The sequence below is a fragment of the Chiloscyllium plagiosum genome, unplaced genomic scaffold (genome assembly GCF_037043375.1).
Source record: "Chiloscyllium plagiosum isolate Xiang-an unplaced genomic scaffold, Cpla_swu_hap1 HiC_scaffold_214, whole genome shotgun sequence".
Taxonomy (NCBI): domain Eukaryota; kingdom Metazoa; phylum Chordata; class Chondrichthyes; order Orectolobiformes; family Hemiscylliidae; genus Chiloscyllium; species Chiloscyllium plagiosum.
Window position 1 is genome coordinate 5824 of NW_028270353.1, and position 13737 is coordinate 19560.

Below are 13737 nucleotides of genomic sequence, written 5' to 3' on the forward strand. Positions count from 1 at the left end.
AGCGAGGGGGTAGTGAGGGAGGGAGCGAGGGGGTAGTCAGTGAGGGAGCGAGGGGTAGTGAGGGAGGGAGTGTGGGAGGAGGGAGCGAGGGGGTAGTGAGTGAGGGAGGGAGTGAGGGGGTAGTGAGGGATGGAGTGAGTGAGGGGGTAGTGAGGGAGGGAGCGAGTGGGTAGTGAGGGAGGGAGCGAGGGGGTAGTGAGGGAGGGAAGGAGTGAGGGGGTAGTGAGGGAGGGAGTGAGGGGATAGTGAGGGAGGGAGGGAGTGATGGGGTAGTGAGTGAGGGAGGGAGCAAGGGGGTAGTGAGGGAGGGAGCGAGGGGGTAGTGAGGGAGGGAGGGAGTGCGGGGGTAGTGAGGGAGGGAGTGAGCGAGGGGGTAGTGAGTGAGGGAGCGAGGGGTAGTGAGGGAGGGAGCGAGGGGGTAGTGAGGGAGGGAGGGAATGATGGGGTAGTGAGGGAGGGAGGGAGCGAGGGGGTAGTGAGTGAGGGAGCGAGGGGGTAGTGAGTGAGGGAGCGAGGGGTAGTGAGGGAGGGAGGGAATGATGGGGTAGTGAGGGAGGGAGGGAGTGATGGGGTAGTGAGGGAGGGAGGGAGTGATGGGGTAGTGAGTGAGGGAGCGAGGGGTAGTGAGGGAGGGAGCGAGGGGGTAGTGAGGGAGGGAGGGAGTGATGGGGTAGTGAGGGAGGGAGGGAGTGATGGGGTAGTGAGTGAGGGAGCGAGGGGTAGTGAGGGAGGGAGCGAGGGGGTAGTGAGGGAGGGAGGGAGCGAGGGGGTAGTGAGGGAGGGAGGGAGCGAGGGGGTAGTGAGGGAGGGAGCGAGGGGGTAGTGAGGGAGTGAGGGAGCGAGGGGTAGTGAGGGAGGGAGGGAGTGGGTAGTGAGGGAGGGAGTGATGGGGTAGTGAGTGAGGGAGCGAGTGAGGGTGTAGTGAGGGAGGGAGGGAGCGAGGGGGTAGTGAGTGAGGGAGCGAGGGGTAGTGAGTGAGGGAGCGAGGGGGTAGTGAGGGAGGGAGGGAGTGAGGGGGTAGTGAGGGAGGGAGGGAGTGAGGGGGTAGTGAGGGAGGGAGCGAGGGGGTAGTGAGTGAGGGAGCGAGGGGGAGTGAGGGAGGGAGGGAGCGAGGGGGTAGTGAGGGAGGGAGCGAGGGGGTAGTGAGGGAGGGAGGGAGCGAGGGGTAGTGAGGGAGGGAGCGAGGGGGTAGTGAGGGAGGGAGCGAGGGGGTAGTGAGGGAGGGAGGGAGCGAGGGGTAGTGAGGGAGGGAGCGAGGGGGTAGTGAGGGAGTGAGGGAGCGAGGGGGTAGTGAGTGAGGGAGTGAGGGGGTAGTGAGGGAGGGAGCGAGGGGGAGTGAGGGAGGGAGGGAGCGAGGGGGTAGTGAGGGAGGGAGTGAGGGGGTAGTGAGGGAGGGAGGGAGCGAGGGGTAGTGAGGGAGGGAGCGAGGGGGTAGTGAGGGAGGGAGCGAGGGGGTAGTGAGGGAGGGAGGGAGTGAGGGGTAGTGAGTGAGGGAGCGAGGGGGAGTGAGGGAGGGAGGGAGCGAGGGGTAGTGAGGGAGGGAGCGAGTGGGTAGTGAGGGAGGGAGGGAGCGAGGGGGTAGTGAGGGAGGGAGCGAGGGGGTAGTGAGGGAGGGAGCGAGGGGGTAGTGAGTGAGGGAGTGCGGGGGAGTGAGGGAGGGAGGGAGCGAGGGGATATGTCCCCATTACCCGAGAATCCTGTGGGAATGTGGGATGGTCGATATCACAGGAGAGACTTCCATTGTCCGTCCGTCCGGCATCGCCCACATCACTGCACCCGACGACAGCATTGGACGGCTGTAAAATACCACAACAGTCACCAACAGGCCCATCGTACTGTACAGCACAGTCAGTACAGTCAGTAACAGAGTCATTGTACTGTACATCACAGTCAGTACAGTCAGTAACAGGGCCATCGTACTGTACAGCACAGTCAGTACAGTCAGTAACAGGGCCATCGTACTGTACATCACAGTCAGTACAGTCAGTAACAGGGCCATCATACTGTACATCACAGTCAGTACAGTCAGTAACAGGGCCATCGTACTGTACAGCACAGTCAGTACAGTCAGTAACAGGCCCATCGTACTGTACATCACAGTCAGTACAGTCAGTAACAGGGCCATCGTACTGTACAGCACAGTCAGTACAGTCAGTAACAGGGCCATCGTACTGTACAGCACAGTCAGTACAGTCAGTAACAGGGCCATCGTACTGTACAGCACAGTCAGTACAGTCAGTAACAGGCCCATCGTACTGTACATCACAGTCAGTACAGTCAGTAACAGGGCCATCGTACTGTACAGCACAGTCAGTACAGTCAGTAACAGGGCCATCGTACTGTACAGCACAGTCAGTACAGTCAGTAACAGGGCCATCATACTGTACAGCACAGTCAGTACAGTCAGTAACAGGGCCATCGTACTGTACAGCACAGTCAGTACAGTCAGTAACAGGGCCATCATACTGTACAGCACAGTCAGTACAGTCAGCAACAGGGCCATCGTACTGCACATCACAGTCAGTACAGTCAGTAACAGGGACATCGTACTGTACAACACAGTCAGTACAGTCAGTAACAGGCCCATCGTACTGTACAGCACAGTCAGTACAGTCAGTAACAGGCCCATCGTACTGTACAGCACAGTCAGTACAGTCAGCAACAGGGCCATCGTACTGTACATCACAGTCAGTACAGTCAGTAACAGGGCCATCGTACTGTACATCACAGTCAGTACAGTCAGTAACAGGCCCATCGTACTGTACATCACAGTCAGTACAGTCAGTAACAGGCCCATCGTACTGTACATCACAGTCAGTACAGTCAGTAACAGGCCCATCGTACTGTACATCACAGTCAGTACAGTCAGTAACAGGCCCATCGTACTGTACATCACAGTCAGTACAGTCAGTAACAGGCCCATCGTACTGTACATCACAGTCAGTACAGTCAGTAACAGGCCCATCGTACTGTACATCACCGTCAGTACAGTCAGTAACAGGCCCATCGTACTGTACAGTACAGTCAGTAACAGGCCCATCGTACTGTACATCACAGTCAGTATAGTCAGTAACAGGCCCATCGTGCTGTACAGCACAGTCAGTAACAGGCCCATCGTACTGTACAGCACAGTCAGTACAGTCAGTAACAGGCCCATCGTACTGTACAGTACAGTCAGTAACAGGCCCATCGTACTGTACATCACAGTCAGTATAGTCAGTAACAGGCCCATCGTGCTGTACAGCACAGTCAGTACAGTCAGTAACAGGGCCATCGTACTGTACAGCACAGTCAGTACAGTCAGTAACAGGCCCATCGTGCTGTACATCACAGTCAGTACAGTCAGTAACAGGGCCATCGTACTGTACAGCACAGTCAGTACAGTCAGCAACAGGCCCATCGTGCTGTACATCACAGTCAGTACAGTCAGTAACAGGGCCATTGTACTGTACAACACAGTCAGTACAGTCAGTAACAGGCCCATCATACTGTACAGCACAGTCAGTACAGTCAGTAACAGGCCCATCGTGCTGTACATCACAGTCAGTACAGTCAGTAACAGGCCCATCGTACTGTACAGCACAGTCAGTACAGTCAGCAACAGGCCCATCGTACTGTACAGCACAGTCAGTACAGTCAGCAACAGGCCCATCGTGCTGTACATCACAGTCAGTACAGTCAGTAACAGGCCCATCGTACTATACACCACAGTCAGTACAGTCAGCAACAGGCCCATCATACTGTACAGCACAGTCAGTACAGTCAGTAACAGGCCCATCGTGCTGTACATCACAGTCAGTACAGTCAGTAACAGGGCCATCGTACTGTACAGCACAGTCAGTACAGTCAGCAACAGGCCCATCGTGCTGTACATCACAGTCAGTACAGTCAGTAACAGGGCCATTGTACTGTACAACACAGTCAGTACAGTCAGTAACAGGCCCATCATACTGTACAGCACAGTCAGTACAGTCAGTAACAGGCCCATCGTGCTGTACATCACAGTCAGTACAGTCAGTAACAGAGCCATCGTACTGTACATCACAGTCAGTACAGTCAGTAACAGGGCCATCGTACTGTACATCACAGTCAGTACAGTCAGTAACAGGGCCATTGTACTGTACAACACAGTCAGTACAGTCAGTAACAGGCCCATCATACTGTACAGCACAGTCAGTACAGTCAGCAACAGGCCCATCGTGCTGTACATCACAGTCAGTACAGTCAGTAACAGGCCCATCGTACTATACACCACAGTCAGTACAGTCAGCAACAGGCCCATCATACTGTACATCACAGTCAGTACAGTCAGCAACAGGCCCATCGTACTGTACATCACAGTCAGTACAGTCAGTAACAGGGCCATCGTACTGTACAGCACAGTCAGTACAGTCAGTAACAGTGCCATCGTACTGTACATCACAGTCAGTACAGGCAGTAACAGGGCCATCGTACTGTACATCACAGTCAGTACAGGCAGTAACAGGGCCATCGTACTGTACAACACAGTCAGTACAGTCACCAACAGGCCCATCGTACTGTACATCACAGTCAGTACAGTCAGTAACAGGGCCATCGTACTGTACAGCACAGTCAGTACAGTCAGTAACAGGGCCATCGTACTGTACATCACAGTCAGTACAGTCAGTAACAGGGCCATCATACTGTACATCACAGTCAGTACAGTCAGTAACAGAGCCATCGTACTATACATCAAAGTCAGTACAGTCAGTAACAGGCCCATCGTACTGTACAGCACAGTCAGTACAGTCAGTAACAGAGCCATCGTACTGTACATCAAAGTCAGTACAGTCAGTAACAGGCCCATCGTACTGTACAGCACAGTCAGTACAGTCAGTATAGGGACATCGTACTGTACAACACAGTCAGTACAGTCAGTAACAGGCCCATCGTACTGTACAGCACAGTCAGTACAGTCAGTAACAGAGCCATCGTACTGTACATCAAAGTCAGTACAGTCAGTAACAGGCCCATCGTACTGTACAGCACAGTCAGTACAGTCAGTAACAGGGCCATTGTACTGTACAGCACAGTCAGTACAGTCGGTAACAGGGCTATCGTACTGTACATCACAGTCAGTACAGTCAGTAACAGAGCCATCGTACACTACAGCACAGTGAGTACAGTCACCAACAGGCCCATCGTACTGTACATCACAGTCAGTACAGTCAGTAACAGGCCCATCGTACTGTACATCAAAGTCAGTACAGTCAGTAACAGGCCCATCGTACTGTACATCACAGTCAGTACAGTCAGTAACAGGCCCATCGTACTGTACATCAAAGTCAGTACAGTCAGTAACAGAGCCATCGTACTGTACATCACAGTCAGTACAGTCAGTAACAGGCCCATCGTACTGTACATCAAAGTCAGTACAGTCAGTAACAGAGCCATCGTACTGTACATCACAGTCAGTACAGTCAGTAACCGGGCCATCGTACTGTACATCACAGTCAGTACAGTCACCAACAGGCCCATCGTACTGTACATCACAGTCAGTACAGTCAGTAACAGGCCCATCGTACTGTACATCAAAGTCAGTACAGTCAGTAACAGGCCCATCGTACTGTACATCAAAGTCAGTACAGTCAGTAACAGGCCCATCGTACTGTGCAGCACAGTCAGTACAGTCAGTAACAGGCCCATCGTACTGTACATCACAGTCAGTACAGTCACCAACAGGCCCATCGTACTGTACATCACAGTCAGTACAGTCAGTAACAGGCCCATCGTACTGTACATCACAGTCAGTACAGTCAGTAACAGAGCCATCGTACTGTACATCAAAGTCAGTACAGTCAGTAACAGGCCCATCGTACTGTGCAGCACAGTCAGTACAGTCAGTAACAGGGCCATCATACTGTACATCACAGTCAGTACAGTCAGTAACAGGGCCATCGTACTGTACAACACAGTCAGTACAGTCAGTAACAGGCCCATCGTACTGTACAGCACAGTCAGTACAGTCAGTAACAGGGCCATCGTACTGTACATCAAAGTCAGTACAGTCAGTAACAGGCCCATCGTACTGTACATCACAGTCAGTACAGTCACCAACAGGCCCATCGTACTGTACATCACAGTCAGTACAGTCAGTAACAGGCCCATCGTACTGTACATCACAGTCAGTACAGTCAGTAACAGAGCCATCGTACTGTACATCAAAGTCAGTACAGTCAGTAACAGGCCCATCGTACTGTACAGCACAGTCAGTACAGTCAGTAACAGAGCCATCGTACTGTACATCAAAGTCAGTACAGTCAGTAACAGGCCCATCGTACTGTACAGCACAGTCAGTACAGTCAGTAATAGGGACATCGTACTGTACATCACAGTCAGTACAGTCAGTAACAGGGCCATCGTACTGTACAGCACAGTCAGTACAGTCAGTAACAGGGCCATAGTACTGTACAGCACAGTCAGTACAGTCAGTAACAGGCCCATCGTACTGTACATCACAGTCAGTACAGTCAGTAACAGGGCCATCGTACTGTACATCACAGTCAGTACAGTCAGTAACCGGCCCATCGCACTGTACAGTACAGTACAGCACAGTCAGTAACAGAGCCATCGTACTGTACATCACAGTCAGTACAGTCAGTAACAGGCCCATCATACTGTACAGCACAGTCAGTACAGTCAGTAACAGGCCCATCATACTGTACAGCACAGTCAGTACAGTCAGTAACAGGGCCATTGTACTGTACATCACAGTCAGTACAGTCAGTAACAGGCCCATCATACTGTACAGCACAGTCAGTACAGTCAGTAACAGAGCCATCGTACTGTACATCACAGTCAGTACAGTCAGTAACAGGCCCATCGTACTGTACAGCACAGTCAGTACAGTCAGTAACAGGGACATCGTACTGTACAGCACAGTCAGTACAGTCAGTAACAGGGACATCGTACTGTACAGCACAGTCAGTACAGTCAGTAACAGAGCCATCGTACTGTACATCACAGTCAGTACAGTCAGTAACAGGGACATCGTACTGTACAGCACAGTCAGTACAGTCAGTAACAGGGCCATCGTACTGTACAGCACAGTCAGTACAGTCAGTAACAGGGACATCGTACTGTACAGCACAGTCAGTACAGTCAGTAACAGGGACATCGTACTGTACAGCACAGTCAGTACAGTCAGTAACAGAGCCATCGTACTGTACATCACAGTCAGTACAGTCAGTAACAGGCCCATCGTACTGTACAGCACAGTCAGTACAGTCAGTAACAGGGACATCGTACTGTACAGCACAGTCAGTACAGTCAGTAACAGGGACATCGTACTGTACAGCACAGTCAGTACAGTCAGTAACAGAGCCATCGTACTGTACATCACAGTCAGTACAGTCAGTAACAGGCCCATCGTACTGTACACCACACTCAGTACAGTCAGTAACAGGGACATCGTACTGTACAGCACAGTCAGTACAGTCAGTAACAGGCCCATCGTACTGTACAGCACAGTCAGTACAGTCAGTAACAGGCCCATCGTACTGTAAAGCACAGTCAGTACAGTCTGTAACAGAGTCATTGTACTGTACAGCACAGTCAGTACAGTCAGTAACAGGCCCATCGTACAGTACATCACAGTCAGTACAGTCAGTAACAGGGCCATCGTACTGTACATCACAGTCAGTACAGTCAGTAACAGGGCCATCGTACTGTACATCACAGTCAGTACAGTCAGCAACAAGGCCCATCGTACTGTACAGCACAGTCAGTACAGTCAGTAACAGGGCCATCGTAATGTACAGCACAGTCAGTACAGTCAGCAACAAGGCCCATCGTACTGTACAGCACAGTCAGTACAGTCAGTAACAGGGCCATCGTACTGTACAGCACAGTCAGTACAGTCAGCAACAAGGCCCATCGTACTGTACAGCACAGTCAGTACAGTCAGCAACAGGCCCATCGTACTGTACAGCACAGTCAGTACAGTCAGTAACAGGGCCATTGTACTGTACATCACAGTCAGCACAGTCAGTAACAGGGCCATCGTACTGTACAGCACAGTCAGTACAGTCAGCAACAAGGCCCATCGTACTGTACAGCACAGTCAGTACAGTCAGTAACAGGGCCATCGTACTGTACAGCACAGTCAGTACAGTCAGTAACAGGGCCATCGTACTGTACAGCACAGTCAGTATAGTCAGTAACAGGGCCATTGTACTGTACAGCACAGTCAGTACAGTCAGCAACAGGCCCATCGTACTGTACAGCACAGTCAGTACAGTCAGTACAGTCAGTAACAGGGCCATCATACTGTACAGCACAGTCAGTACAGTCAGTAACAGGGCCATCGTACTGTACATCACAGTCAGTACAGTCAGTAACAGGCCCATCGTACTGTCCAGCACAGTCAGTACAATCAGCAACAGGCCCATCGTACTGTACACCACAGTCAGTACAGTCAGCAACAGGCCCATCGTACTGTACATCACAGTCAGTACAATCAGCAACAGGCCCATCGTACTGTCCAGCACAGTCAGTACAATCAGCAACAGGCCCATCGTACTGTACATCACAGTCAGTACAGTCAGTAACAGGCCCATCGTACTGTACATCACAGTCAGTACAGTCAGCAACAGGCCCATCGTACTGTACAGCACAGTCAGTACAGTCAGCAACAGGCCCATCGTACTGTACAGCACAGTCAGTACAGTCAGTAACAGGGCCATCGTACTGTACAGCACAGTCAGGACAGTCAGTAACAGAGCCATGGTACTGTACAGCACAGTCAGTACGGTCAGTAACAGGCCCATCGTACACTACAGCACAGTCAGTACAGTCAGTAACAGGGCCATCGTACTATACATCACAGTCAGTACAGTCAGTAACAGGGCCATCATACTGTACATCACAGTCAGTACAGTCAGTAAGAGGCCCATCGTACTGTACATCACAGTCAGTACAGTCAGCAACAGGCCCATCGTACTGTACAGCACAGTCAGTACGGTCAGTAACAGGGCCATCGTACACTACAGCACAGTCAGTACAGTCAGTAACAGGCCCATCGTACTGTACATCACAGTCAGTACAGTCAGTAACAGGGCCCTCGTACTGTACATCACAGTCAGTACAGTCAGTAACAGGGCCATCGTACTGTACATCACAGTCAGTACAGTCAGTAACAGGGCCATCGTACTGTACAGCACAGTCAGTACAGTCAGTAACAGGGCCATCGTACTGTACATCACAGTCAGTACAGTCAGTAACAGGGCCATCGTACTGTACAGCACAGTCAGTACAGTCAGTAATAGGCCCATCGTACTCTACAGCACAGTCAGTACAGTCAGTAACAGGCCCATCGTACTGTACATCACAGTCAATACAGTCAGTAACAGGCCTATCGTACTGTACAGCACAGTCAGTACGGTCAGTAACAGGCCCATCGTACTGTACATCACAGTCAGTACAGTCAGTAACAGGGCCATCGTACTGTACAGCACAGTCAGTACAGTCAGTAACAGGGCCATCGTACTGTACAGCACAGTCAGTACAGTCAGCAACAGGCCCATCGTACTGTACAGCACAGTCAGTACAGTCAGTAACAGGGCCATTGTACTGTACAGCACAGTCAGTACAGTCAGTAACAGGGCCATCGTACTGTACATCACAGTCAGTACAGTCAGTAACAGGCCCATCGTACTGTCCAGCACAGTCAGTACAATCAGCAACAGGCCCATCGTACTGTACACCACAGTCAGTACAGTCAGTAACAGGCCCATCGTACTGTACATCACAGTCAGTACAATCAGCAACAGGCCCATCGTACTGTCCAGCACAGTCAGTACAATCAGCAACAGGCCCATCGTACTGTACACCACAGTCAGTACAGTCAGCAACAGGCCCATCGTACTGTACAGCACAGTCAGTACGGTCAGTAACAGGGCCATCATACTGTACAGCACAGTCAGTACAGTCAGTAACAGGGCCATTGTACTGTATAGCACAGTCAGTACAGTCAGTAACAGGCCAATCGTACTGTACAGCACAGTCAGTACAGTCAGTAACAGGGCCATTGTACTGTATCGCACAGTCAGTACAGTCAGTAACAGGCCCATCGTACTGTACAGCACAGTCAGTACCAGGGCCATTGTACTGTACAGCACAGTCAGTACAGTCAGTAACAGGCCCATTGTACTGTACATCACAGTCAGTACAGTCAGTAACAGGGCCATCGTACTGTACATCACAGTCAGTACAGTCAGTAACAGGGCCATTGTACTGTATAGCACAGTCAGTACAGTCAGTAACACGCCCATCGTACTGTACAGCACAGTCAGTACAGTCAGTAACAGGGCCATCGTACTGTACATCACAGTCAGTACAGTCAGTAACAGGCCCATCGTACTGTCCAGCACAGTCAGTACAATCAGCAACAGGCCCATCGTACTGTACATCACAGTCAGTACAGTCAGCAACAGGCCCATCGTACTCTACATCACAGTCAGTACAGTCAGCAACAGGCCCATCGTACTGTACAGCACAGTCAGTACGGTCAGTAACAGGGCCATCATACTGTACAGCACAGTCAGTACAGTCAGCAACAGGCCCATCGTACTGTACAGCACAGTCAGTACGGTCAGCAACAGGCCCATCGTACTGTACATCACAGTCAGTACAATCAGCAACAGGCCCATCATACTGTTCAGCACAGTCAGTACAATCAGCAACAGGCCCATCGTACTGTACAGCACAGTCAGTACGGTCAGTAACAGGGCCATCATACTGTACAGCACAGTCAGTACAGTCAGTAACAGGGCCATCGTACTGTACATCACAGTCAGTACAGTCAGTAACAGGGCCATCGTACTGTACATCACAGTCAGTACAGTCAGTAACAGGCCCATCGTACTATACATCACAGTCAGTACAGTCAGCAACAGGCCCATCGTACTATACATCACAGTCAGTACAGTCAGCAACAGGCCCATCGTACTGTACAGCACAGTCAGTACAGTCAGTAATAGGCCCATCGTACCGTACAGCACAGTCAGTACAGTCAGTAACAGGGCCATTGTACTGTACAGCATGGTCAGTACAGTCAGTAACAGGGCCATCGTACTGTACAGCACAGTCAGTACAGTCAGTAACAGAGCCATCGTACTGTACATCACAGTCAGTACAGTCAGTAACAGGCCCATCGTAGTGTACATCACAGTCAGTACAGTCAGCAACAGGCCCATCGTACTGTACAGCACAGTCAGTACGGTCAGTAACAGGGCCATTGTACACTACAGCACAGTCAGTACAGTCAGTTACAGGGCCATCGTACTGTACAGCACAGTCAGTACAGTCAGTAACAGGGCCATCGTACTGTACATCACAATCAGTACAGTCAGTAACAGGGCCATTGTACTGTACAGCACAGTCAGTACAGTCAGCAACAGGCCCATCGTACTGTACAGCACAGTCAGTACAGTCAGTAACAGAGCCATCGTACTGTACATCACAGTCAGTACAGTCAGTAACAGGCCCATCGTACTGTACATCACAGTCAGTACAGTCAGCAACAGGCCCATCGTACTGTACAGCACAGTCAGTACGGTCAGTAACAGGGCCATCATACACTACAGCACAGTCAGTACAGTCAGTAACAGGGCCATCGTACTGTACAGCACAGTCAGTACAGTCAGCAACAGGCCCATCGTACTGTACAGCACAGTCAGTACAGTCAGTAACAGGACCATCGTACTGTACATCACAGTCAGTACAGTCAGTAACAGGGCCATTGTACTGCACAGCACAGTCAGTACAGTCAGCAACAGGCCCATCGTACTGTACAGCACAGTCAGTACAGTCAGTAACAGGGCCATCGTACTGTACAGCACAGTCAGTACAGTCAGTAACAGGGCCATCGTACTGTACATCACAGTCAGTACAGTCAGCAACAGGCCCATCGTACTGTACATCACAGTCAGTACAGTCAGTAACAGGGCCATCGTACTGTACAGCACAGTCAGCACGGTCAGTAACAGGGCCATCGTACTGTACATCACAGTCAGTACAGTCAGTAACAGGGCCATCGTACTGTACAGCACAGTCAGTACAGTCAGTAACAGGGTCATTGTACTGTACATCACAGTCAGTACAGTCAGCAACAGGCCCATCGTACTGTACAGCACAGTCAGTACGGTCAGTAACAGGGCCATCGTACACTACAGCACAGTCAGTACAGTCAGTAACAGGGCCATCGTACTGTACAGCACAGTCAGTACAGTCAGCAACAGGCCCATCGTACTGTACAGCACAGTCAGTACAGTCAGTAACAGGGCCATCGTACTGTACATCACAGTCAGTACAGTCAGTAACAGGGCCATTGTACTGTACAGCACAGTCAGTACAGTCAGCAACAGGCCCATCGTACTGTACAGCACAGTCAGTACAGTCAGTAACAGAGCCATCGTACTGTACATCACAGTCAGTACAGTCAGTAACAGGCCCATCGTACTGTACATCACAGTCAGTACAGTCAGCAACAGGCCCATCGTACTGTACAGCACAGTCAGTACGGTCAGTAACAGGGCCATCGTACACTACAGCACAGTCAGTACAGTCAGTAACAGGCCCATCGTACTGTACAGCACAGTCAGTACAGTCAGCAACAGGCCCATCGTACTGTACAGCACAGTCAGTACAGTCAGTAACAGGCCCATCGTACTGTACATCACAGTCAGTACAGTCAGTAACAGGGCCATTGTACTGTACAGCACAGTCAGTACAGTCAGCAACAGGCCCATCGTACTGTACAGCACAGTCAGTACAGTCAGTAACAGGGCCATCGTACTGTACAGCACAGTCAGTACAGTCAGTAACAGGCCCATCGTACTGTACAGCACAGTCAGTACAGTCAGCAACAGGCCCATCGTACTGTACAGCACAGTCAGTACAGTCAGTAACAGGCCCATCGTACTGTACAGCACAGTCAGTACAGTCAGTAACAGAGCCATCGTACTGTACATCACAGTCAGTACAGTCAGTAACAGGGCCATCGTACTGTACAGCACAGTCAGTACAGTCAGTAATAGGCCCATCGTACTGTACAGCGCAGTCAGTACAGTCAGTAACTGGCCCATCGTACTGTACAGCACAGTCAGTACAGTGAGTAACAGTCCCATCGTACTGTACAGCACAGTCAGTACAGTCAGTAATAGGCCCATCGTACTGTACATCACAGTCAGTACAGTCAGTAACAGGGCCATCGTACTGTACATCACAGTCAGTACAGTCAGTAACAGGCCCATCGTACTGTGCAGCACAGTCAGTACGGTCAGTAACAGGGCCATCGTACTGTACATCACAGTCAGTACAGTCAGTAACAGGGCCATCGTACTGTACATCACAGTCAGTACAGTCAGTAACAGGCCCATCGTACTGTGCAGCACAGTCAGTACGGTCAGTAATAGGCCCATCGTACTGTACATCACAGTCAGTACAGTCAGTAACAGGGCCATCGTACTGTACATCACAGTCAGTACAGTCAGTAACAGGCCCATCGTACTGTACACCACAGTCAGTACAGTCAGCAACAGGCCCATCGTACTGTACAGCACAGTCAGTATGGTCAGTAACAGGCCCATCGTACACGACAGCACAGTCAGTACAGTCAGTAACAGGGCCATCGTACTGTACATCACAGTCAGTACAGTCAACAACAGGCCCATCGTACTGTACAGCACAGTCAGTACGGTCAGTAACAGGGCCATC

The 13737-nt window shown here is 51.0% G+C and overlaps 1 protein-coding gene across 1 annotated transcript in view; it reads right to left on the reverse strand.

The window, feature by feature from the left end:
• Positions 1–1688: 1688 nt before the first annotated feature.
• The window catches only part of LOC148133774 (integrin alpha-L-like), a gene marked incomplete at its 3' end in the record, with an annotated part of 200139 nt that continues 188090 nt past the window's right edge, over positions 1689–13737 (reverse strand). The window contains exon 4 of the mRNA XM_087985749.1: positions 1689–1796. Coding sequence (XP_087841875.1) covers positions 1689–1796 — 108 coding nt within the window. The remainder of the gene's footprint in view (positions 1797–13737) is intronic.